The 27,771-nt window shown below is 42.8% G+C and overlaps 1 protein-coding gene across 3 annotated transcripts in view; it reads left to right on the top strand.

Annotated features, from left to right (window-relative positions):
* Nucleotides 1-27,771, top strand: part of EXOC3 (exocyst complex component 3) — a 138,321-nt gene that overhangs the window by 37,908 nt on the left and 72,642 nt on the right. For 2 of the 3 annotated variants that reach the window (XM_039355610.1, XM_039355609.1), the window contains one exon: nt 12,714-12,870. The exons of the other annotated variant lie outside the window; for it this stretch is intronic. In XM_039355610.1, coding sequence (XP_039211544.1) covers nt 12,727-12,870 — 144 coding nt within the window. In that variant the 5' untranslated portion in view covers nt 12,714-12,726. The remainder of the gene's footprint in view (nt 1-12,713; nt 12,871-27,771) is intronic. 3 annotated transcript variants of the gene reach the window in all.

Raw genomic sequence — 27,771 nt, 5'->3', positions numbered from 1 at the left:
ACACTTCTCCATTTGAGTCTTCATTTGCACCTTCCCAGGATGCCCTCGGGCAGGGTCTCCTCAGGGGGAAACTGAACAGGTTGGTCCCCCTCGGTCCTCATCCTCATCTTCTTCTATACAGCAGATCCTGAGGCAACATGTGTCCCAAAGGAGATTGGGGCTAGTTCTATGGAACAATGAGCTATGTAGTCTGAAGGCAGTTTCAGGCATTCAGGCACCATGCATTTATGCAATTTACGTCATCCTGTAGGAGTCAACAGGGATCCTTGCATCCACGGTTCTGGCATCTCCGAAACTTCTTCCCAGCTAGGCGAGGAGGGGTCAGTGGACCTGGAGGTAGCTGACACACCCATGTCTAAGGATGATGAGGCAGCGCCTGAACAGGCGTCAACTTCGGGTCTTTTTGACTCATCTTTTCAGATCTCTTTGTATGAAGGCTGTACCACTGCCAACCTCACTTTGGCACAAGAGGACAAACCTTCCACCTCCATTAGTCAAGAATCTAACCTTTACTTGCAGAGCAGATTGTGGAGGAGAAGAGGTTCCTTGTCCGTTTGTGTTTTGTACTATGGTAGAGAAACAGTGGTCATCTCTGGCCACATCACCATCTCCCAATAGTACAGAAAAGAAAGTTTACAATGTTTCCTCTTTCTTTGAGTCCCTTTTAGAGATGCCTGCTGTGGACACTCCTCTAACCTCTCTGTTTTTTCCATTTCTGCAATACCAGGGGATATGGCTGAGACTCTGAAGGCAGAGGACAAGAAATTCGAGTTCTCTCTTCCCCGAGCTCACCAGTCCTCAGCATGGGTGATCAAGGCTGAGAATTCATCTTCTTCTTTCGCAAGGGCGGCAATCATGTGGCTCCGCGAACTCCAGGCTATCTTTCCCCCTGACCAGTTCGAACTCATCAGACACTAGAGAAGCTAGTGGCTGTTTCAGGGCACATGGCAGACACTTCTCTTCATCCGGCCAGGTATTCTGCTAGGTCTATTGCAGCCACAGTTGCCTCTCGTTGACTGTGGTGTCTGAAACAGTGGAGGACAGACTTAAAGTCCAAGTGGCTATTGACGGCCAGCATAGCAAGACACAATTATTTGGTTCAGTCCTTGAGCCACACATAACTGAGGGCAAGGACAGGCGTAGTATCCTGGCCAAAGGGTCGGATAGGTGGCTAGCAGAGTTTCGCTGATAGGCTTTCCATCTCAGCAGTCCCTGGGAGTGGAGGCAGCTCTCTCGGGCCGGTCAATTCCTGGGATTGGTCCAGAGGCTCACGATCCATCCCCCCCCAGACAGGATCGTCAACAGGACCACCAGAGCATTGGAAACAAGGGTCAACCCCAGGCCAAACTTCCGGGGCTCGAGGAGCCGTCCCTACAGGCAGTCCAAGGGTCGCCAAGGAGGACTCTCGCATGGGAGTCACCTGGCACTGTTCAGCGATGTCTGGGTGGTCACCACCACACAAACTTGAGTCAGGGAGACCATAAAATATGGTCTCTCTCCAGAATTTTACTCTCCTCCTCCAGATCGTTTCATACAGTGCCCAGTATCACAAGCACAACCAGAGCAGAGCTATTAACCATGGCCATCTCCCATTGTTAGCAATCGAGACCATAGAACTGGTACCACGGCATCAGAGAGGGATTTTACTCCATTCTGGTTCCCAAAGCCTCCGGGGGATGGAGGGCGATACTGGAATTAAGGGGTCTGAATCACCTTCTGACCTACATAAGGTTCAAGATGCAGACCCTAAAGGTCCACCTTGACCAGCATCCGAAAAGATTTTCTCTCCTTCATAGACCTTATAGAGGCATACTTATACATCCCAAAAGTTCCATCATCACAGTTCCTGCGGTTTTATTACGAGCACCAGTATTACCAATACAGGGCCCTTCCTTTTAGGTTCTCTTCTGTCCCAGGGGTCTTCACAAGGATTTGGCAGATGCCAGTGCACGTGCAATGCTATCTGGACAATAGCCTAGTGCAGTCCAGCTCTTTCCAGTCAGCTAAGTCAGACTTGGAAATCACGATACATACGCTTCAAGTTCACGGGTTCTCAGTGGACTTCAAACGAGTCGCACGGCCCCCACAATATGCTTACTTCATCTAAGGGCGATAATAGATTTGGATCCTTACAAAGTTTGTCTTTCAATGGAGCATCAGTTCAGCATCCGAGGTCTTGTACATCAGGCTCGGAGAGAGAAAGCTGGGCCATCGGTCCTGCTGTCTCATCTCCTGGGAAGGATGGTTTCTTGCATGGGGATCGTCCCATGGGCCAGTCTTCACTCTAGAAGCCTTCAGTGGTTCCTCCTTCCCTTCCTGAAACAGAATCTCCTTGTTTCCAACAGAAAGGTCTGGGTTCCTCACCATACTCTATCATCTCTCTTATGGTGGGCTTCATCCGCCATGGCCAAGGGGTCCATTTTCAAGGAGCCTTCCAGGCTCATCTTGACTACTGACGCCAGTCTGTTCGGTTGGGGTGCCCACCTTCAGACTTATCTGGCTCAGGGACAGTGGTCTTGGTCAGATCTAGACCACAACATAAATTGGTTCGATCTCAGAGCCATCCACTTATCACTCTGCTGTTTTTCCTCCCTAGTGTCAGGAAAGCATGTCTTGATTCTGACGGACAAGGTTGCACCCAAGGCTCACGTCAACAATCATGGAGGGACTCGGTCACTCAAGCAGGAGGCCTTGAATCTAGGCCTGTGAGCAGAATCCACCCTGGGTTCCATCACGGTGGAGCACATATTGGGGGAGGCAAATCGACAAGCAGATTCCCTGAGCAGGTCACAGTAGACCACTCGGGTGGCACCTGGAACCGGTATTGTTCTGGGAAATCTCGGGTAGATTTGGTGATCCGCATCTAGATCCTTTTGCCTCCCCGATGAATGCCCACTCTCCAGGTCCTTCACTAGGTTTCCGACACGAGGGGGGCGGAAGGAACGGACGACCTCTGGTGCAAGAGGCCGGGGGGGGGATTGCCTTAGGTTTTTTCTCCCCTTCCGTTGTTACAGGCAACTATCCGCAAGCTGATTCAGGAATAGGCGGAGGTAATCTCAGTTGTCCCATATTGGTCACCGCGTCCGTGGTTTGCCGATCTTGTGGATTTATCGCTCTCACCACAGTCGAGAATTCCCCTGGCTCTCAGCCAGGGGATTCTTCAACATCTTGATCCATAGCGGTTCCAGATGGCCTCTGGCATTTGAGCGGGAAACTTTAGCTAGGCAATCCTATTCATCTGGGGTGATCTCAATGATCCAAGCCTCAAGGCGCCCCTCGACCTATAGGAACTTCGGCACGGGATACAACTAAGCAACAGATCAGTCAGTCTTCAGTCATCATTCCTGTCATTGGAATATCTGCTGAAAGGTTTAAATAGGGGGTTATCTATCATTATCAGCAGGCAGGTTGCGGACTTGTCAATGGGTCTTACCTGTGACAACTTGGTTCCTATATCACAACATCCGGTGGTTAGTGCGTGGCTGAAAGGGGCAGTTACTGCTAGCCCACCTGCGGTGCACCGCTATCCATCTTGGAACTTGCCTAGGGTGTTACAAGCTTTAACTTCTCCTCCATTTGAATCTCTTAGGCTTAGTTCTCTTCATTTTCTTTCCTTGGAAGTGGCATTCCTCGTAGCTATCACTTCGGATGGGAGGATTTCAGGATTGACCTCACTCTCAGTCAGGAGTGATCTGTGTACTTTTTATGGAGGAGGTGATCCTTAGATGGGACCCTCTCTTCCCTCCAATGGTTAATACATGGTTTCATAGGTCCTAGGATCTGGTTCTTCCAAACTTTTGTCCTACTCCTTCACATTGTCTGGAAAGACAGTGCCATAGGTTGGATGTACGCAGGATCTGCGACACTATGTCAAGCAAACCTCAGTTTTTCGCAAGTCAGAGACTTCGTTCGTGTCTTTCAGCCATCTGCCATGGGTCGGAATGTCTCCTCCTTCGACCATTGGTAGGTGGATCAGAGCATGTATCGATCTGGCTTATCTTTCTCAGTCACTTCCAGTTCCTACACACGTCACGACTCACTTGATGTGTAGCGCAGCTGCATTAGTGGCCTGGTCTACCCAGGCTTCGATTGAGGAGATCTGTAGGGCAGCGAGGTGGTCCTCCTCTTCTTAATCTGTCAAACATTGGTGAGTTTGCTGTGGCGGATGCTGCATTTGGTAGACAGGTTCTACAGCAAGTAGTTTCTTCTCAGAGGACACAAGCCTAGACTTTTCCCTCCCCATAGGGACATGAGTGGCTTTGGTATGTCCCACCGGTGGATTCTACATTCATCATGCTGGAGAAAGGGCCTTTTCTCAGCATGATGATGTAGAATCCACACCCTCCCTTTGAGGCGGTCTAGGCAGGTGTCATGGATTATTGGAGCCATTGTGCCAGACTTCGTCATGGATTCCTTGCCTCATCAATAACTGGGAAGACACACTCAGAGGGAGGCATGGCTAAAGTTTTGACTTAGTCTCTCTGAGCAGGAAGGCTGAAATTACCACCGGTGGATTCTGCATCATCATGCTGAGAAAAGGCGTTCAGGTAAGATAACGCCCCTTCGCAACTGTCTTCTTGAAGGTAATTTAAAATTCAAGAGAACAGATTATTCTTTGTTTCTGGGCATCCTGCCAATTTCTGAGTCATTATTGTTAGTGTTCTGGGCTCTGATTCTCCACTAGGTGTCAGTAATTGTTTATTTTCCAGTTTTTTCAAACAAAAAATTATTATTGTTATATATATATTTTATAATTTCATCAAAACCCTTTAGGGTATAGTCTTAACAGTATTTTTTTAATTTCTAGATTTGTCCAAACTGTAGTATTTTAAATTTAATTTCAATATATGTCTTTCCTCCTTAGTATTTATTCACCTGTCTATGAGGGAGTGGAGATGTAGTCCCCTCCCTTCACGTTCAGAGGTTTTCTTGCTTTGGGGGGGGGTATTTCCCAAGGATTCAGTTAAAAGATAGAAAAGAGAAGATCGATACTCTCACCAGTTCCAAGCACATTGTTCAGTGATGTTCTGGTCCATGCTCTTGGACTTTGGCTGCAAGTAGCTTGGGCTAGACGCTGATGTACAGCTAGCCTTTCTCCTGTCTGGTTAGAGGGCTTCCCCTGTATCAAATAAAATGACTGCCATCAATTTGTGATCAACGGAGCGACCCTCCTTCACAGTCACCTCTTCAGGGCAACCTCAGATACATTTAAGGTCCCTCTGGCAAGGCGAGACTGGCCGTGGGGAGCAGAGCTTCACTATCCTGTAACCACACATTATGGCGCAAAACCGAAAGTCCACATCAGCCCATTTTTTAGGTACTTCCCCCAGTGCTCCAGGATTTTTGAAAGACATGGTGCAATGGGTCTGAGATAACATTTGCCAGCTCCTTCAGAATTCTGGGATGGAATCTGTCAGGTTTCAGCAATTTATGTTCATCCAGGTTGGATAGGTGTTCTCTTACATTTTCTTGCTTCTTTTAATTTTTGTTTCTAGTTTGTCTTTTGCAGTAGTTTTTTGGTATGTTGAGCTATAATTTCTTTTTGTGTAAAGACTGATGCAAAGAATGAGTTAAGCAGCTCTGCTTTCTCCCTACTGCCTGTTACTTCCTTGCTATCTATTCTCTTTAGTGGACCTACAGTTTTCTTGACTTTTTTCTTCTTATTAATATGTTAAAACAAACTTTTTTTATTGTCCTCGATTTCTGTTGCAAGTCTTTGTTCATTCTGAGCCTTTGCTTTCCTGACTTCATCTTTGCAGGTTCTGGCTGTCTGCTGATAATCAGCCTTAGTTATGTGTCCTTCTTTCCATTTTTTGTAGTTGTCCTTTTTGTCTTTCAGTTTGTCAGAGAGATCTTTGTGCAGCCATGCTGGTTTCTTCTTGAATTTCTTGTTTTTCTTTTTTCAGTAGTATTGTGCTGGACTGGGCTTTTCTGATCATATTTTTGAGAGTTTCCCATGCTTCTTGTTTTCCCCTTTAGGATTTTCATCCATGGAATCTTTCCTGGGTTCTCGCTGAGTTGTTAAAATCAGCTCTTTTTAAGTTTAAGACACTGGTTGAATTATTTTCTATTGCTTGTGTTTGCATTATATTGAATTTCAGTATGACATGGTCACTTTCACCCAAGGTTCCAGCAACTTCAAGTTTTTCTATCAATTCTTCTCTATTAGTAAGAATTAGGTCCAGTATAGCTTTACTTCTAGTTCCCTCCTCCACCTTTTGGATGATTAAAATTGTCAGCTGGGTTGTTTAAGAATCTGTTTGATCTTCCACTCACAGAGTTTGTTTCCCAGTTGATATCTGGATAGTTGAAGTCTCCCATTACTACTGTGGTATGCTTCCTACATATGTTTGTTACCTGGCTGGTAAAGAGTTCATCTAATTCTTCTGATTGGTTGGGTGGCCTGTAATATACACCTATAGTAATGTCACTTTTTTTCCCTTTTATATTGACCTGTATACATTCTGGAGGGATTTTATCTTTGATCACATGCATTTCTGTAGATATGTAGTGTTCTCTTACATATAATGCAATTCCCCCTCCTCCTTTTGTAGATCTATTTCTTTTGAACAATTTGTATCCATCTATAGTACATTCCAGTAATGGATTTTGTCCCACCAGGTTTCTGTAATGCCAACCATGTTATACCCACCCTTGTGTACTATTGCTTCTCCAGTATGAGGATGGAGAATCCACAAATGTGTTTACTTCATCCTCCTGCCCAACAGACTGACAAAGTTGCCATGCCTCCTGCTGGGCTAGAGTACCACCCAGTTACGACTTAGTCTCTGGCCCAGCAAGATGGACAATCATTGGCTCCAGTGTTCAAAATTCTTTGCAGGTTGTATAAATGCCCATTCATGGACTCTCTACCCTTTCTTAGTGCAGCGCTGTGCTCTGCGCTGCCACAATCCATCCAGCGGTTTTCCCCCACTCCCTTTACTCACCTTCTTCTAAACGGTGATTCTCATTTTGGAAAAGCTGTCCCACACTATTTCTAAATTTTTTCCCTCAGTTGGAGCTCATGGAGCTCACCAGGCTCATCGAAGCGCGCTGATAGCCATCTGCTGTCTGGAGGGACGTGGGGCCAAAAGCCTCTATCAAAAAGCCTGCATTTTTGCCGATTCTGATTTGGGTGCGAGCTCCGTGGAAGCTGTTTTGTTTTTTCGCTCTCTGGTCAGGCTGCTGCCAGCTCCCGGCCCTAAATTGTTTTGATCGGCCAGGGAAGCCTCTTCAGGATCAAAGACTATTTGAGTGCTGGAAGTGGCTCCGTTCCTTCACTCAATCATTTTTGGCTGCCCTTCAGTCCCCTAGGCCTCAGAGCGCTGTCAAAACACCCTAGTATTATGGCCACCATTTTGGTTGTCTTCCTCACTCATATCAGATTGTAAGGGGAGAGACAAAGTACAAGGACACGAGGTATTTGAACCTGAGGCCCATCTAGCCTGTACAATCAGTCCTCCTGGGATCAAATCAGCTTGACCAGATCTCAATAGTAGTCATTCCAAAATCTGTCAACTTTAAAAAAAGTGTGCCGGCATGCCTTTGGCCCCACTGTCACCACCTAGACCTGTGCGCAGGCCCTGGTCACTAAGTGGACTGGCCACCACAAAATGAGTCACACGTGTGCTGGCACTCACCAGTTGCTGGTTTGCCATCACCATAAACTGATCAATGCAGTGCGAGCGTTGTCAGGCCTTGTCAGCCATCAGGAGCATTACCGGTGCGCGTGACCCTTTAAGTTGCTCTGGCACCCACCATCATTTAGAGCACACACTGCCTTTCCAGCGGTTTCGCACAATCACAATCAATTCTCTGCTCCTATTGATAGAGATCTCTCTCAAAACACCACTGAGATATCTTACTGTGATGGCAGACAAGATACCACTTCAGCCTGCACAGGGTGCTCCTGGCTCCCCCACCAAAAAGAAGCACAAGTCCTCCAAACTGGAGGCGACGGAGAAGCTCAAGGCCAAGGCCATTTCAAGCAAGAAGCCCTCTAAGACGACTGAAAAGGAGGCCAGCAGAAGACCCCAAGTGTTGGAAAGACAGTTTTCCAGGGCTCAAAAACTGAGTTCAGGTGACACGGGCCAGATCTCCCCCACTCCATCCGAGGTGCCCCTTTTTGGGCCACAACCCGCTCCCTCCAGTTCGGTAGCCCAACGGGCTTGGTCTCTGGAAGGGGAGGCCATGCAGGAGGAGGGGACGCCCCTCAACCAGGGTCCATGCCCTCGGTGGGTTCCTTCCTCGCCCAAGGTTCAGTCGGTACCAGAGAATCCAGCCTTATTCAGATTGCTGCTCCTCAAAACGAGCATCTCTGTAAAAATTGATCCTGATCTGAAGCCAGAAATGCTTCCTTCTACCTCTCACAGCTCCAACCCACTATTCTTTGAACCTGTGGTCACACAGAGACATATCCCCTGTCTGCCCTTTTTTCGCAGTACAGTGCAAAAGCAATGGGCAACGCCTGGTAACCTCCCCGCACCGGGGGAACGGAAAAGAAACTGTTCAATGTTGCCCCCTCCTTGTCGGAACTACTAGAGGTCCTGGTTGTGGAGGAATCTTTAACACCGCTTTTTTCTTCCTCCGCTGTGTCGGGGGGCGTGGCTGAAGCCTTAAAGGGGGAGGACAGGAAATCAGAGTTTTCCTTACACAGAAAGAAAATGGTCTCGGCATGGTCTGTGAAGGCATCCACATCAACCTCTTCTTCGCCAGAATCTCTATCATCTAGCTTCGAGAGCTTCAGGCCATGATCCCCCCAGAGCAGGTACGCGCCTACCAGAACCTGGGTAAGTTGGTGACGACTTCAGAGTACATGGTGGATGTATCACTACACCCCGCCAGGTTCTCCTCCCGAGCCATAGCCTCAAACGTGACAGCTCGCAGACTCCTATGGCTCAGACAATGGCGAGCAGACTTAAGATCCAAGTGGTACTTAGCGACCGCCCGTTATACTGGCAGAAAATTGTTCAGAGAGGCCCTCAACCCTTACTTAATAGAGAACCGAGACAAGCGTAAGGTAATGTCCCACCTTCCAGACGGGCGGGCAGAAAGTCTAACCCGTACTCCCGCAGACAGTCTTTTCATTCGGGATCAGGATCGGAATGGACTCAAGCTCCCCGTCCCTTTCCTCCAAGGCGTGACCGTCAATCAGAACGCTCCAGTCCCAGGTCTAGACAACAGTTCCAGTCCAAGCAGCCCTTTTGATGCACGGGAGGCTGTCCCTTTAGAAGAAATAAGTGACTCCAGGGAGGGGCTCCCCATTGGTGGCAGACTTCCCTCTTCTTCCACAAATGAGAGGCCACCATTTCAGATGCTTGGGTATCCAACACCATCAGGTGCGGTCTGTCCCTAGAATTCTTGTCCAGACCCCCAGACCACTTTATTTCTTGTCCAGCTCCACGAAATCCAGCCAAGAGGAGCCTCATGAACAAGGTCATACATCACCTCTTAGAGATAAGGGCCATAGAACCAGTGCCAGCTGGAAAGATTTAAAAAAAGGCTTCTACTCCATCTTGGTGCCAAAGGCCTCAGGAGGATGGAGAGCCATACTTGATCTCAAGAGGCTAAATTCCCATTTAATATACAAAAAAATTCAAAATGCAGACGCTCCAATCTATTTTGGCCAGCATCAGGAGGGACGACTTCCTGGCATCCATCGATCTCACGGAAGCATACTTGCATGTCTCCATCCTTCCCAACCATCGCAGGTTCCTCAGGTTCTGCTACACAAACGGTCACTATCAGTACAGGGCCCTACCATTTGGCCTTTCATCTGCTCCAAGAGTATTCACAAAGATCTTGGCAGCACTAGCCACCCATCTTAGACTAGTTCCGATACGGATCCAGTGCTACCTGGATGACATCGTCATCCAGTCCATCTCTATTCAGGCAGCTCAATCAGACCTGGCCCTGGCCATTGAGATCCTCCAGGACCATGGGTTCTCAGTGAACTTTCTGAAGAGCCAGATAGCTCCCTCTACTCGCCTCCTCTACATGGGCGTGCTTATAGATACGAGGCAGCGCATGGTCTATCTGTCGCAGGAGCGCCAGGTCAGCATCCGAACCCTGGTACTTCAAGTTCAAAGGGAACATGTTGTTTCTCTAGCCATCCTTTCCCAGTTGTTAGGGAAGATGGTCTCTTGCATGTCCATAGTACCATGGTCCAGGCTGCACTCCAGAAACCTGCAATGGTTCTTACTCCCATTTCAGAGACTGGGCACCAGCTCCTCCAACCAGAAGGTCAAGGTTCCACCTCAAACCCTGAGATCCCTTCGCTGGTGGACCTCCCCAGCAGTAGCCAGAGGCTCATTTTTCTGCAACATCCAGAACCCCAGTGGCTCCAGCTAACCATCTGGTACTTGAGCAGCGACTCCTAACTTAGGAGTCCTATTCAACAAGAGTAGTCGCCATGATTCAGCACCAGCATGCAGACGCCCCTCTACAAACAGAATCTATGATTCCACTTGGAAAAACTTTTGTCTCTGGTGCACCAGAAGCGAATTCAATCTCTCGTCCATCACCATCCCTAGAATCCTGGAATATTTGCTAGAGGGGCTCAACAAGGGCTTAGCGCCCAATACCATCCGCAGACAGGTGGCGGCTCTGTCAATGGTGCTGTCATGCGACAATTCAACCCCTTTAGCCCAGCACCAAATGGTGCGCTCCATCAAGGGAGCAACCAACACCAAACTACCTGCAATCCATAGATATCCCTCTTGGGACCTGTCGCGGGTCTTACAGGCCATTACCTCACCACCATTCGAGCCCATTAAGACCTGTACATTGTGGCTCTTGTCCATGAAAGTAGCCTTCCTAGTAGCCATCATGTCAGCCAGTCGCATATCGGAACTGGCTGCTCTTTCTGTCAGAGAGGACCTATGTGTTTTTCACAATGACAGGGTGGTCCTTCAATTAGATCTGTCATTTGTTCCCAAAGTAAATACCTTGTTCCACAGGTTGCAGGAAGTGATACTACCAGACTTTTGCCCTTGTCCGTCTCACGATTTAGAATGCCAGTGGCACACTCTGGATGTACGCAGGGCCCCTGCATCCAGACCTATACACGGAGATAGCGGAAAGATTTGGTCGCCCGTCACTGGACTTGTTCGCCTCTCCAGTGAATTCCCAGCTCCCGAGGCCTTGGCCTTTCACAAGTCAGAGACACTATTTTCTCCTTTCAACCCACTTCCATGGGGCAGAAGTTTTCGTCATCAACTATAGGCAGGTGGATCAAAGCTTGCATTGCAAGGGCATACCAATTACACTCCCTATCCATTCCAAGCCATATCACTGCTCATTCTACCCGCAGCGCTGCAACATCGGCAGCTTGGACGACACAGGCATGCATTGGGGAGAAATGTAGGACAGTGACTTGGTCTTCGCCTTCCCCATTCATAAGGCACTACAAGATAGACAAATTTGCCTCAGCGGATTCCTCATTTGGCCGGAGGGTGCTTCAACAAGTAGTGTCATCAAGTGGGACACAGGCCCGGACTGGTTCCTTCTCATAGGGACAGGGCAGCTTTGGTATCCCCATTCATGGATTCTCCATCCTCGTGCTGGAGAAGGGCCATTGTTTTACCTGAATGCCTTTTCTCAGCATGATGATGGAGAATCCACTCCTGCCTCTTTAGTATCCGTCAGGTCCTGTGTCAGGGGTATAAGGAGCCAACACGTCGGACTATCGTCTGTTGCTTCGCCTTCATCATAACTGGGTGGTACTCTAGCCTAGCAGGAGGCATGGCAACTTTGTCAGACTTAATCTGTTGGGAAGGAGGATGAAGTAAACCCATTCGTGGATTCTTCATCATCATGCTGAGAAAAGGCGTTCAGGTAAGACAACGCCCCTTCTAGTTCACTCTGTTGCTTGGCAACTCAGAGGGTTCTGCATGAAACAGATTATCTGGATTCCTTCCATCAAGATTCAGGCCTAGTTATTGGTGATCTATGGAGACAATTGGATGGGGATAGGCAAGATAAAATTCAGGTACAGTATACATGAACATTTATTATATAGAACAGATTATAATTTATTACTATTGAAGTAAATCATAATATCCAGCCAATATTTTTTATATTTATTTATTGTTTTATCATAAATAAAATACAAAACAATAAAACAAACAAAATGAAACAAAACAAAAGCATACATTCAATCCTAACAAAACAAAACAGAAAGAAATAGTGTACAAAAAAAAGAAAAAGTGATCAATTAAATTTAACATATAACATGTAGATTCCACCCTGACTGGGTGTGAAAAGAAAAGAAAAAGCAGTAAATTGTCCTCCCCTTTTGTATGTGTGTGTGTGTATGTATGTATATGTATATTTACTAAATATAATCACCCAAATCTCAAATCAAAACCTTCAAAGTCTAATAGCCTTGATTTTTTTTAAAGTTATCCAATCTTTTAACCATACCACCATAATATAATCTAAGACCCGGCAATTCAATAAAATTATGGTTCTTGCTTCTGAAATCTCATTACCTTTACTTTATCACTGGTTTTTTTGTTATGTTGCATAGTAATTGTTTCTGTTGCTATAATTAAGTAGATATAGTAATATTTTTTTATCTTTAAGATTATGGCTTGGTCCTGTAAATAGATGCAATAATCCTAACTCTACGTTGGTATATAATTTGTAATTTGTATAATTTTATGAATCCATTCTCCATTATTTTTAAGTTATGTATGCATCTACATTTTCAGGCTTTGCTTTAAGATGGAGGAGACTGACAGGGAAGCAGTTGCAACAGCTGTACAAAGAGTAGCTGGGATGCTTCAACGACCAGACCAGTTAGATAAAGTGGAACAATATCGTAGAAGAGAAGGCCGTAAGAAAGCATCAGTAGAAGCACGACTGAAGGTATAGAATCATATTTTTGATAGTCTTGAATTTCTGTGTATATAGTGCTGTAGATGTTGTCTAACCACAGCACTAATCTATAAAATACCCATCATAATAAGCCTTTTATTTTATGTATCAGAATAAATTAGAATGGCACAGTTAGAATTACAAAAGTTATCACAGAAATTATTATAATTAAAATTAATTAAAAATAAAAGAAATAATTAAATTGCAAATTTGTGTAATATTAACTTTAATTATTTAATAATTGATTTATTTAAATAAATGAAATAAAAGATTGGGAAAATCTAATAATTGAAATTAAAGGAGATTTTGCGTAGATCAATGAGAATAAGATTGTAATTTTAAAATATACCTGGATGTGAATAGATTCTAGTTTATTATTAGTTAATATTTTATATATTATTTATAAATTATTATTTATAAATTCAGTTTCTTTTTGCAATTGAGGAACAGGCTCTTTGGCATTGCTGATTTTGTTTAAACTACAAACTCCTTTAATCAATTCCTTCTCTCCCCGTATAGTATCTTGCTTCAAGTCCTTTTCTAATCACATAGCATTCCCACTGATCTTTCTTATGCTTATATATCTTTTCATTTTAGGGGGAAAAATATTCAGATATTAACTGAAGTGCAAGTTAAATACAAAACAAAATGTACAAAAATATAAATTTACATTTAATTTCTGTGGCAGATTTAATATGCAGAATGCTAGAAAATCTTGATATATATTCATATTTAATAAATCTATAGCTAAGTAACATTTATATGGGAAAATGTCTATATATTAAAGGCTTTTAAAGCATTGTAATATATTTTGAAAATATGTTTTCTAAATATAAAGAAATATATAGAGGACTTCCGGTGGTTCCAGCGACAACAATGGAGGCGTTTTATAAAGCCGCCCGTTCCTGGTCCGTGTAAAAGTCGCGGGACTTTGACAATCAGCTGTCCCGCGGCTTGACTCTCTTTCTTGGGCAAAAGGGAGGAGGCTCTCAGGTAGAGGTAAGAGCTCCCCTGGAACCCTATAATTTTGGGGATCGGAGGGTAGAGCTCCCTCGGAGCCTGAGCGTCTCCGCGTTCCAGGGAGCCTTTGTCCCGAAGTTTCGGGATGAAGCAAGCTGCCACTTCCACATCTGCTTCTTTTAGCCGCTTGTGAGTATTCAAAAGCAGACGGAGCAGACCAGGAGAAATTGTGCTTAAGTTTGATGGTGTCTTTAACTCCAGCAAGTATCCTCTTCTTTTTTTTTATTGTTCACTTTCCCTTTTGAAGAAAGGGAAAGTGAAAGGCAAAACGGCGATTGTCTTTCTTGTTTGATTTGCATTATAAAGCTAAAATCTGGATACAGATTAATGCTTTAAATATAGAAGCAAGAATTTGTTTTTTTTATTCTTTTTCCTTTCTTTTTTCTCTGTAATTTTTTTTAAGAATATTCAAAGAACTGTGATTTTTTTTCTTCAAACAAGAATCTTTCTTCTTAGAACTTAAGAAAATGGCTTCAAAATGCTTGCCTCCTCCTCCTAAAGCCACTATCTCTTCCCCAATGACCCAGCCTGTTTCTCAGAAACCAAAATCACCTCCACCCTCTCTTCCTCCTGCAATTTCTCTTAAAGATCTACAAGAAGCTTTAAAAAAGCATGCTTTGGATATTAAGGAGGAAGTAAAAGATCTTATAATTGCAGAGAGGGCTGTCACAGAAGAACTATTGGAGACAAAGAATAAGCAAATAAGGGAAGACATACTTTTTGCTTTCCAGGGCCTTGCTCTGCATATAGAGAGAATTGACGACAGAATCGAGGAGATTACTGAAAATGCAACAAGAATGGAATCTAGGATGGAGGAGGTAGAGAATAAGATAGAAATTACACAGGATGAACAAATCATTTCACAATATAGAGAGATGGAATATGCATTGCGTATCAGGGGGTTGAGAGAGAACCTTCAGGAGGACTTAAAGATGCTTATTGTGAAAGATATTGCTCTTAATCTGGACTGGAGGCCTGAAATAATTGGGAATGAGATAGAAAAATTTTTTAGAGTCAACTCACGGGTTGCTAGACAGAGAAACTTACCAAGAGATGTGGTCATCTACTTCTCTAGAAGATTTACTCGTAACGAAATTATACAGGCTTTTTATAAACAAAAGTTTCAAATTGCAGTTCAAGATGTGATAATTTTAAAAGAAATACCTCCCAAAATTTTAAGAGGCAGAAAAAATTTTGCTTTTCTGTCTGATGAGTTAAAGCATCATCAAATTCAATTTAGATGGGAGATTCCAAGAGGAATAATAGCGAATTATGAGGGGATACGCCACAGATTAACTACAGTCTCAAAGGCAAGAGATTTTTATCACTCTATCTTAAAGGCAAGATTGTCCTCACACCCACAAACAAGGATAATGGAAGAGCCTGTTATGGCAGGAGCCTCATCAATGATGGTCATGGAACAAGCTGTACAGAATCTTGAGATAAAAGAGCAAAGGATGACACGAGCTGCCCATAAACGTAAAGAAAAAGAGCAGCAGCAGAAGAGTGGTGATAAAGTTGAAGGCACGGTTATCACAGAGCCTGTGGGAGGGGCAAGACTAAAAAGATCTTCGACAGTGGATCTGCAGGCCATGCTCCAGAGGCTTCAGGCCGGTGGAGATGGCCAGGTTCCTGACCTGGAATGTTAATGGCTTAAATGTGCCACAGAAATGAAGAAAGGTCTTTCATTATTTGAAACAACATAACAATGATTTGATATGTTTGCAAGAGACTCATATAACTTTAAAGGACTCCAAACTTTTGATGAATCCTCGTTTGGGTTCACATTTTATTGCTCCAGCTCCAGGGAAAAAAGGGGGAGTGGTAATCTATGTGAAGAAAAATTTTTCATCTAAATTAATTGAGACTGACTCTGAAGGAAGATATCTTTTTGTGGAATTATTATTACAAGGTAAAAAAGTTCTTATTGTTGGATTATATGCTCCTAATCAGCAACAGAAACAATTTTATAAGTTTTTGCATGGGAAGATATCTCAGTTGGATTATAAATCTGTAATTTTGATGGGTGATTGCAATGGGGTTTTAGATTCAACTATAGACAAAAGGAGCTCCTCTAAAACTTTTACCCAAACTAGGTTACCTAAAAAATTTTTTGATTTGAAAGAAGAATTGGAGCTCATTGATATTTGGCGAGAAAGGAATATAAGTGATAGAGATTTTACTTTTTATTCGGATAGACATCAGTCATTTTCAAGAATTGACTTTTTTTTTATTACTAGTGATTTTCTCTCTAGAGTGAGGAAGGTGAAAATTTTCCCCAGAACTTTGTCAGATCACAGTCCGGTGTGGATGGAACTACATTTGGAAGATGGGAATAGAACACCCTGGAGATTGAATGAGAATTTGTTTACTCGGGAAGAGTTTGTACAAAAATGTAAAGAACATTTAAAGGACTTTTTTGTTATAAATATGAATAAGGAACATCGATGCCCATGGTTTGGGATGCCAGTAAGGCATATATGAGGGGAATTTTGATTCAATTCAATAAAGTTTTTAAGGAAAAAGGGTTACAAAGACATAGAGAAATAGAAGAAGAGATTAAATTAAAAGAACAAGAGTTTGTTTTTAATCCAACTGATAATAATTTAAAGGTATCTATAAAGATGCTTAAGGAACAATTTTGTAAGGACCCACCCCACTTTGCATCTTAAGAAGACAGAACTCTTGGAATAATTCTTCCAACAGGAATCCTTTATTAAGAGAAAATGGTTGCAGGCATGCTAGACAGGACTTGGGGTTCAAGCTCTCCCATTCAAGGTTTTAAGGGGTTCCCCAGTAGTCCCACCCAATCAACCCCCCTTCCAGTGATAGTTTCAAGTATCACAATTCCATCCCCTTTCTTCTTCCGTCTGGATGGAGACTTCAGATAACTACATGAAAGGCAATTACTCTTCTTTGATATGTTAACGCTTAGAGGCCACAATAAACATACATTCAGTCCTTTGAAGTGTGCTGAAGGAAGTGAGGGCCATAAAGCCCCTTTGCTCTCCCCCTTTTCTCCCTCTTATGGCAGAATCCAGAGAAGGCAGAATTGGGAGTTTCTATGTTTGATAATTAAAGATGAAATATAATTGGATTCTGACATCCGGCCCCTCTTAACAATAAGAGAGATCCACCTGAAAGAAAACACAAGTAAAAAATTTAGTTAGGCTTGTTAGGATACTCTGTGTGAAACTTCTTCAATAGCTTCGGGGCTCTGACGTGACGTTTATGGACCCACTCATTTTGTGAGGCAGGGAGGTGTTTCCAGGCAACTAGGTACTGAGTTGTTCCACGATATCTCCTAGAGTCAAGGATCTCTTTTATTTCGAAGTGTTGTTCCCCCTCCACCATGATTGGAGGTGGTGGGGGGGGGATTTTTGGCCGTAGAGGTGACTGATGCTCTCTTTTCAGCAAGCTGCAATGAAAAATTGGGTGTATTTGCCTGAGGTTTTTGGGTAATTCTAATTCTACTGTTACTGGATTTATGATCCTTTTAATTGGAAAAGGTCCTATATATTTTGGTCCAAGTTTTTTACAGGGCTGTAGGGACTTTAGGTATTTTGTAGATAAGTACACCATTTCTCCTATAATGAATGGTGTAGGCTCAACCCTTTTTTTATCGGCTTGTGCTTTGTATGCCCGCCTAGCTTCATCTAGTGATTTTCTGACTATTGGCCAGGTGTTTTGTAGGTTTTCCATCCATTCTTTCAGTGAAGGGATCGTTGGTTCTTTTGGGGTTAACTCTGGCATAGGGTTGAAACTTTGGCCGTTGGCTATTTGAAAAGGAGTGTAGCCTGTGCTGGAGTGGACTGCATTATTGTAGGCAACTTCTGCAAAAGGAAGTAAGTCCGTCCAATCACTCTGTTGGAAATTTAAAAAACATCTCAAATATTGCTCAAGTACCGACTGGCAGCGTTCCGCTTGTCCATCTGTCTGAGGGTGATGGCTAGATGTCAGTCCCTGAGTGGTCCCTAAGAGGGATAAAAATTCCTTCCAAAATGCAGACGTAAATTGCACTCCCCTATCAGAGATGATGCGTTGGGGTGCCCCGTGCAATCTGTAAATGTGCTGGATGAAAAGTTTTGCTAAGGCCTTTGCAGTGGGAATTTTTTGGCAAGGGATAAAGTGCACCTGTTTGGAAAATAGGTCCGTGACTGTCCAGATAACAGTATTCCCATTGCTTTCAGGCAATTCCACTATAAAATCCATGGCTATTTCCCTCCAGGGGGCTGAGGGACTTGCCACTGGTTGTAACAGCCCTGGCGATTTCCCTTGCAACCTCTTTGCTGATGCACAGGTTGGGCAGCTGGCAACATAACTTTCTATGTCCTTTTTTATTGATGGCCACCAAAATTGCCGTTTAATTAAGTGTAAAGTTTTTACAAATCCAAAATGCCCTGCTGATTTTGTGTCATGGCAAAGTTGCATGAAAGTTAGTCTTTGAGTTGTTGGTATATATAACTTTTCCCCTACCCAAGGCAATCCGTCTCTCATTGTGCACACATGTTTGTTTTTCTGGAACCAATCATCTGTTTCCAAACTTTTTCTGAATTCAATCCCAGTTTGGCTGTCCAGTTGTGGTTTTATTTTGGCTTGGGTTCTTGTGGTTACTGGCGCTGCCAGTTGTGATTCTGCCATTATTGGTCTAGAGTCTGTGGTTCGTGCGCTGTTATATTGGGGCATGCGAGATAGTGCATCTGCCAGGAAGTTCTTTCTTCCTGGTAAATGTTTGAGCTTAAATTGGAATTGGTGAAAATGCTGGGACCAGCGGGCTTGTTTGGGATTGAGTTTCCTGGAAGTTTTCAGGGCTTCTAAATTTTTGTGATCAGTCCATACCTGGAAGGGGATTTTGTTGCCTTCCAGGAACTGTCGCCACGTGAGTAATGCCCAACGTATCCCATAAGCCTCCTTCTCCCATACGGGCCAGCGCTGTTCTGTTTCCGTGAGTTTCTTAGATGTATATGCACAGGGTTGCAATACTGCATCATCATTTTCTTGTAATAGCACAGCCCCCACTGCCACATCACTTGCATCTGCCTGTATTATGAAGGGTTTGTCCATGTCTGGGTGCCTTAGTACTGGTTCGGCAGAAAAAAGTCTCTTTAGTCTCTCAAACGCTGCTTGGCACTCCATTGTCCATGTTAGTGGCTGGCTAGGTTTTACTGAGGGTGTTCCCTTCGTTTTTAGTAAGTTAGTGAGGGGCAAGGCTATCTGTGCAAATGAGGGGATGAATTGGCGGTAAAAATTTGCAAAGCCCAGGAAACTTTGTAGTTGCTTTCTTGTGCGGGGTGGTGCCCATTCTAATACTGCTCTGACCTTCTCTGGGTCCATTTCAATGCCCTGTGGGGATATGCGATAGCCTAGGTAGTCTATCCTTTCCTGGTGGAATTCGCATTTTGAGAGTTTGGCATATAGGTGAGCGGCTCGCAGCTTCTTTAAAACCGCTCTGACAAGTTTGACGTGTTCTTCTTTTGTTTCGGTAAAGATAAGAATGTCGTCCAAGTAAACAAGGACCCCCTTAAACAGGTGCTCCCTTAGAACGTCATTGATTAATTGCATAAAGACTGCAGGGCCCCCTTGTAATCCAAATGGCAAGACTTTGAATTGATAGCACCCCATGGGGCAGTTAAATGCAGTCTTCCATTCGTCCCCTTCCTTGATTCTTACTCGATAGTAAGCTTCCCTTAAGTCTAGTTTAGAAAAAATTTTCCCTTTCGATAGGTGTGACAGCATGTCTTTCATGAGGGGCAGCGGGTATAGGTTGCTTTCACTGATTGTATTCAGGGCCCTATAATCCACGCATAAACGTAAAGAGCCATCCTTCTTCTCTCTAAAAAGGACCGGGGCAGCCACTTTAGGCTTGGCTGGCTCAATGAAACCTCTCTCCAGGTTTTTTTTTATAAATCTTTCCATTTCCTCCTTCTCCTTTGGGCTCATGGAGTATAATCTGGGCTTCGGGAGTTTTGCCCCAGGCTTGAATTCAATGGTACAGTCTGTGGGTCGGTGGGGGGGAAGCTCATTCGCCCTCTCCTCACTGAAGACTTCAGCAAGGTCCCTATATTCCTCTGGTATTTCTGTTAATCTTTTTTCCTCTCCTATGGATGCTTTTTCTATTCTTGATTCTGGTAGCCTCCCTTGGGGTTTTAAGTCCATAGGGTCCCCCTTCGGGAATTTGATTTCTGTCGTCCTCCAATTTACCCAGGGGTTCCATTTTTTCAACCATTCCATCCCTAGAATCATTGGGCATTCCATACCTGGGGTCACCACAAACGTTAAGTCCTCTTCATGGTTGCCCAGGGAGAGATGTATTGGCAAAGTGGCTAGGGTAGCTGGCACCCCCCCTGCTATGGATCCATCTAGCTGGCCAAATGAGATTGGTTGTTCCAGTCTCCTGGATGGGATGCCCAGATTCCCCACTAGTGTTGGGCTAATGAGGCAGCGGGTACAGCCAGAGTCTATTAAGGCTTTCACCTTCACAGCTTCGGGCATGGGGGGGATTAATATAGTCACTGTTTTGAAGATGGGTGTGATGCATCCACTTACCAGGGGTTCGCCCTCCGAGCTGTCATCTGAGGCATCCACCGGCCCTGTGGTGTAGGCTGGAGTCCTTTCCCCTTGGTGAGCAGAGGTGGGGGTTTCTGCAATTTCCATCATTCTCATGGCCGTTTCTTTTTGCTTAGCTGAATACTTTCCGGGTTTGTTGATTGGGGATCTGTCTGGGTTGTGCTGGGGGGCCTTTGAGCGGCATTCTACAGCTCGATGCCCTTCTCTTCCGCACTTGAAACATCTCATTTGCTTCTTGGCTGTATCCGATGATTTCACCGGTTGGTGTGTCAGCTCAGGCGGGGGGCGGCTCCATTGTTTTCCTCGGCGGTGCCTCTTCAATATGTCGATCTCTGCTTCCTCTGCCAAGACGTACCATTCCTCAAGTCGATGTGGGTCCCCTCGGGGCAGGCAAGCATCATATAGATCATAGTTTAGTCCGTCTTTGAAACGGCCAAGGAGGATGTCTTCTGGCCAATTCAGTTTGCTGGCAATGGCCCGGAATTCTTGTGTATACTCAGCCACTGGGCGTTTGCCTGCCTCATCGTTGTTATTCTTTCACGGGCTTTGCGATCAGCCAGGGGGTCTTCAAATCGTCTTCTCAAAGAGGACATGAAACGGTTGAAGTTACTGAGTTCTGGGGCATTGGAGTCATGCAAGTTCACTACCAATCCGCAGCTGGTCCATCCAGGGCAGATTGCACGATCCGGATGCGCGGCTTTGTCGTGGGAATATCCTGCCCATATTCCTCCATGTAGCTGAGGACTTGGGTTAGGAAAAAATCCCAAGCGTGTTGGCTCCCCTTTGAATTTCACTTCCAACGGTGGACGTCTTGGAATGGATTGGTGCCTCTGTTGTGGGTGGTAGTGCCTTCCGTCCAGATTGCCATCTGTGGTCCGGTAGGGGGTGGGAGCTCTGGATCAGTAGATGTCCCTGGGGTGCAGGTTCCACGTCCCCTCGGTGTCTCTCCCTTTGCGGCTCCAGGAACTGGGGCAGCCGTAGGGTTCAGTATTCTCCTCTCCTAGGGAGCTGAGAGTTCTCTTCATCAGGTCAATAGCTTTCTCTAGGATCCAGTCTGAGTACGGTGCCCAGCTTCCTCCCTCTTCAATTGCGTGCAGGGATTTCTCCATCTCCTGCTTCCATTCTGGTTGCTTGGTCCCCCGTCTCAGGGTCACCTTTCTTGATTCCTTTCCCACTCACTTTTCTTTCCAACGCCCATCGACCAGCGAGGCTTGTGGTCCCGTGTCTCCACCACTTCTTCTCCTGAGGAATCTGACCTCTCGGATCCCAACATCTGGCAAGGTTCCAACTGGGTCAGCGGCTCTCTTTCCAGGGAGTTTTCCCCCTCTCTTGCTCCATTGTCTGACATGGTAAATTTTTGCAAAATCCCCCGGCAAGGGTCTCCCTTCCAGGTGGATTAATTTTGCAAGTCCTGTCTAATGTAAGGACCCACCCCACTTTGCATCTTAAGAAGACAGAACTCTTGGAATAATTCTTCCAACAGGAATCCTTTATTAAGAGAAAATGGTTGCAGGCATGCTAGACAGGACTTGGGGTTCAAGCTCTCCCATTCAAGGTTTTAAGGGGTTCCCCAGTAGTCCCACCCAATCAACCCCCCTTCCAGTGATAGTTTCAAGTATCACAATTCCATCCCCTTTCTTCTTCCGTCTGGATGGAGACTTCAGATAACTACATGAAAGGCAATTACTCTTCTTTGATATGTTAAGCTTAGAGGCCACAATAAACACACATTCAGTCCTTTGAAGTGTGCTGAAGGAAGTGAGGGCCATAAAGCCCCTTTGCTCTCCCCCTTTTCTCCCTCTTATGGCAGAATCCAGAGAAGGCAGAATTGGGAGTTTCTATGTTTGATAATTAAAGATGAAATATAATTGGATTCTGACAAATTTAATATGTTGATAGCAGACCAGGTGGCTACTAATTTGTCGTATATGAGACATAATACTTTCTGTAATGCGAATAAGCCTGGGAGGTGGTTGGCTTACCAGTTACGAAAGAAACAGAAAGCCAGAATTATAGAGAAAGTAAAATATAAAGGTATTGAGGTTTTTCAGCAAAATTTGATCAAAAAGAGTTTTTTAGACTTTTATACAAAATTATATTCAAGTGACAACATAAAGGGTGTGGATATAGATAAATAACTACAATCAGTGCATTTTCCTAAACTTTCAGAGGAACAACAAAATGGGATGAATAGATTAATCACTGTGGAGGAAATTGGTTTAGCTATTAAGCAATTAAAGGTTGGAAAGTCTCCGGGAACAGATGGACTGACCTCGAGGTATTATAAGACTTTATCTGAAGAAATGATGGAGCCATTAAAGGAACTTTTTAATAGTATTTTGTTCGGTACACAAGTTCCTCCTTCTTGGAAAAGAGCTTTTATATCACTGATTCCAAAGGAAGATCAGGATCTTACAGAGCCTAAGAATTATAGGCCAATTTCATTATTAAATGTTGATTACAAGATTTTTACAAAAATTTTGGCAAACAGATTAATGCAGGTTATGAAGGACTTGATTCATAATGACCAAGCAGGATTTATAACAGGGCGATATATGAAATATAATGTTGACAAATTATAAATTTAATTGATTATTTGGATAAGAATAATCAGATTCCTGTGGCTTTTATTTTTTTGGACGCTGAAAAAGCCTTTGATCAATTAGATTGGAAATTTTTATTTTCATTGGTAGAGAAAATGAATTTTGGAGATAATTTTTTACATGCACTTAAAGCTATATATCAGCAACAATCTGCACAAATTGTTGTAAGTGGGGGATTGACTGAGAATTTTAATATTGAAAAAGGGACAAGACAAGGATGCCCATTATCCCCATTGTTATTTGTTTTAACGTTGGAAATTTTATTGATTCAGATTCGAGAATCAAAGGTAGTAAAGGGCGTAAAGATAAGGAAGAATGAGTCCAAATTGCGGGCTTTTGCAGACGATTTGGTTTTAATTTTGGAACAACCGAATCAAGCGATTGATTGTTTACTAGAACTTATAACACAGTATGGGAATGTCTCTGGTTTTAAAGTCAACAATTATAAGACTAAGATATTATCTAAGAATATGTCAGTTAAGGATAGGGAAAGTTTGGTCAAAGCTACAGGTTTCCAGATGGTAAAAAAGGTTAAATATTTGGGAGTATATTTAACTGCTTCAAATGGAAAATTGTATAAAAATAATTATGAACCACTATGGGTAAAAATACAAAAGGACTTAAAGGACTGGAAAAAATTGCAATTGTCATTGTTGGGGAGAATTTCAGCTGTAAAAATGAATGTTCTACCAAAGTTTCTTTTTTTGTTTCAGATGATACCTATTTTAAAAAAAGAGGCAAATTTGGATGAATGGCAAAAGGGTATCAACAATTTTAGATGGACCGGAAAGAAACCAAGGGTTAAGTTTAAGATTTTACAGGTTGCTCGAGAAAGAGGAGGACTTAAGGCACCTAACTTGAAATTATATTATGATGCAGCCGCTTTAACTTGGTTAAGCGATTGGCTTAATTTAACAAATAAGGATATTCTTTCTTTGGAAGGTTGGGACTTAATATATGATTGGCATGCATACCTGATTTTCAATAAGAAAGTTGACCGGACTTTTAAATTACATATTTTGAGGAATGCCCTACTTCGTGTTTGGAAAAAGTATTATTACAGATTGAATTACAAAATACCTATCTGGGGGATTCCCAGACATGCAATTGAGGGAATTTCTAAGGGGACAAATTTTGATAAAATCTCGTACAAAGAATTGTTAATCTGGTCTGGTTCGAATTGGCATTTGAAATCCCTAAATGTATTAAGGCATGAAAATATTCTACAGTCATGGTTTCAATATTTACAAATAGTGGATAGATGGACTGTAGACAAGAAAGAGGGAATAACATTAGAAGACAAACAATTGGTTATCCAGATTAAAAATCAGAGTCAGGCTCATATAAAAAGAATTTATAATGTTTTATTAGAGTTAGATTCGGAAACAGAATTGGTTAAAGATTGTATGATTAAATGGGCTCAAAATATACAGGAACCGATTTCATTGGATTTATGGGAGATAATTTGGACTAGAAATGTTAAATTTACACAAGCTCAAAATTTGAGAGAAAATTTTTATAAAATGTTTTATAGATGGCATTTAGATCCTAAAAAATTATCTTGTATGTATTCTAATATACAGCCCAAATGTTGGAGATGTGACAATAAAGACACGACATATTTCCATATTTGGTGGAATTGTAAAAAGGTAAAGGCTTTTTGGATTATGATTTGGTGGAACATTCAAAAGATTTTTAGAAGGAAGATAAAGTTTACTCCTCAACTATTTTTATTGGGTATTTTTGTGGATTTAAATGATAAAGAAACTATTTTGATGTTGAATTTATTAACTGCTGCAAGGTTATTAATAGGTTTATATTGGAAGAAAGATTCTTTGCCTACTTTAGAAGAATGAGTATTTAAAGTATCTAGTTTTGCAGAAATGGCAAAAATTTCTGCTTATTTAAAGGATCATACACAAGAAAGATATATTACTGTATGGCAGTGGTTCTCAACCTTTTTAATGCCGCGACCCCAACCGGTCATAAGTCGAGGACTACTCAACCGGTCGTAAGTAGAGGACTACTCCACTGGTGCAGCACCGTTTGCAGAATGGGACTTTTGGCGGGCTCAGCAGGGCAGAGACAGCCTGGACAATTCCTATTGGCTTCTGAAAGCCAATAGAATTAGACTCTATTCAAGAGAGTCTATTCTATTGGCTTTCAAAAGCCAACAGAATAAAAGGGAGTAGCACAGCTAAGGAAAAGGGGGGAAAAATGGCAGACTGTGTTGTTTGGCGACCCCTGTGAAATGGTCGTTCGACCCCAAATGGGGTCCCGACCCACAGGTTGAGAACCACTGCTGTATGGAGAAGATGAATAGACTATATTCAAAAAAAGTATGGAACTAAAAAGTTTCATTTATTTTATGAATGAATATTATAGTAAATATTATAGAGAATTGTCTTATAGGTTATTGGAGTTGAAGGTTAAGTATGATATTTTCTTTTTTTCTTTTTCTTTTTTTCTTTTTTTCTTTTTTCTTTTTCTTTTCTTTTTTCTTATTATTATAATTTTTTTATTATTAACCCTGTATTCTGCTCTGGGAAGTGAAGGGGGGGTTGGGGGTGGGAGGGAGGAAATGTGGGGGGGTAAGTGTAATATAGATAATGGTTGCTTATAGGGGTGCGGCCTAGGCACTCCCCTTATGCTGCGTTCATGGGTTTGATAGGGATGAGAGGTGAGAAAGTGTAGAGAGGAAGTAGGGTAATGAGAGGAGAGAGGGAGGGGAAGAGAGTAGGATGGGAGGTGAGAAAGAGGAGGGAAGTAGGGAATGTTTCAAGAGAGGGTGGACGCGGCCCGGGGGGAGTGGGCAGGTCGTATCAATGGTTATGAATTTATTTTATTTCAAAATTGTATTGTACTTTCTTTTTTTATATAATGTTTATATGGAAAAAAATAAAAAACTTTTAATAAAAAAAAGAAATATATAGCAAAAACAATTTTGATAAAGTAAATGAAATAATACCATTTAAGTGAACTTCTCCTATTCATGTATATCCATTTAATTCTTTTTAGAGATTAGTAGACTTCTTTTGTTCCATTCTATTTTTTATTTTATTGAAAAGAAAGTTAACATCCAAAACATCCAAAAAAGGACAAGAAACAAAAGAAAACACAAAACAATCAAGATGTTAAAAAAAGTACATTAAAAAGAAAAGAAAAGAAAAAAACACCAACACCCATATACATATTGAATACTGATTAATACATTGCTACAATATTGGTTCCCACCCCTTATAAAGCAGCCCCCTCCAAATTTTAAACTAGTTAATCTATTTGAAAAATATTGACCTGTCTTCTGTATATTATATTAATGAAAAAATAGCTAACAGGAAGAAGAAAAATGCAGAAGGATCTTGACAGACTTGAACATTGGGCACTATCTAACAAAATGAAATTCAATGATAAAAAAATAAGGTTCTACATTTAGGCAAGAAAAACCAAATATACAGGTATAGTATAAGTGGTACCTTGCTCAATAGTAGTAACTGTGAGAGGGATCTCGGAGTCCTAGTTGACAATCACTTAAATATGAGCCAGCAGTGTGCTGCAGCTGTCAAAAAAGCCAACACAGTGCTAGGTTGCATTAACAGAGGGATAGAATCAAGATCACGTGAATACCACTTTACAATGCCTTCTTAAGGCCACACTTGGAATACTGCATCTAGTTTTGGTCACCACGATGTAAAAAAGATTTTGATACTCTAGAAAGAGTATAGAGAAGAACAACAAAGATGATTAGGGGACTGGAAGCTAAACTATATAAGGAATGATTGCTGGAATTGGGTATATCTAGTTGAATGAAGAGGGGTGACATGATAGCAGTGTTGCAGTATCTCAGGAGCTGCCACAAAGAAGAGGGAATCAAGCTATTCTCTAAAGCACCTGAAGGCAGGAAAAGAAGCAACAGATGGAAATTAACTAAAGAGAGAAGCAACCTAGAACTAAGGAGAAATTTCCTGAAGTTAGAACAATTAATCAGTGGAACAATCTGCCTACAGAAGCTGTGAAAGCTCCAACACTAGACATTTTTAGGAAGAGACTAGACAGCCATTTGTCTGAAATAGTATAGGGTTTCCTGTCTGAGCAGGGAGTTGGACTAGATGACCTCCAAAATCCTTTCCAACTTTATTATTATTATTATTATGGATCATCGCACAGTCAGCCAGATGTTCAGACTGGATTTGGCATTTTGTCTACCTATCGAGTCCTTACCCAGGACCTGGGATAGGCAGATGTGGATGTTTGATGGTATTACAGGTATCGTCGCAGGATGGAAGCAGTTCCTAGCAAGGCCGCCTTTTGCAACTGACTAATAGCGAACACCAATGGTGTTCAAATGATGCTCCAGTTGTTTTGGGATTGCACCCAAGGAGCCTATCACTATTGGTACTACCCTTGCTTGCTTTTGCCACAGTCTTTCTATTTCTATTTGTAGGTCTTTGTATTTTGTTATCTTCTCCAGTTCTTTCTCTTCTATTCTGCTGTCTCCAGGCACTGCCACGTCCACTATCCAGACTTTTTTGTCTTTCTTATCGACAATTGTTAAGTCTGGGGTGTTATGTTGCAGGTGCTTGTCTGTTTGAATTCTGAAGTCCCAGAGCAGTTTAATTTTATCATTTTCTATGAGTTTCTCTATTTTATGATCCCACCAGTTTTTGCTTACAGGCAAATGATATTTTTTGCAGATCTTCCAATG

Source organism: Crotalus tigris, unplaced genomic scaffold (assembly GCF_016545835.1).
Source record: "Crotalus tigris isolate CLP2741 ecotype Arizona unplaced genomic scaffold, ASM1654583v1 scf7180000018697.696732, whole genome shotgun sequence".
NCBI classification, from domain to species: Eukaryota; Metazoa; Chordata; class Lepidosauria; order Squamata; family Viperidae; genus Crotalus; species Crotalus tigris.
This window is presented reverse-complemented; position numbering and strand designations above follow the sequence as displayed.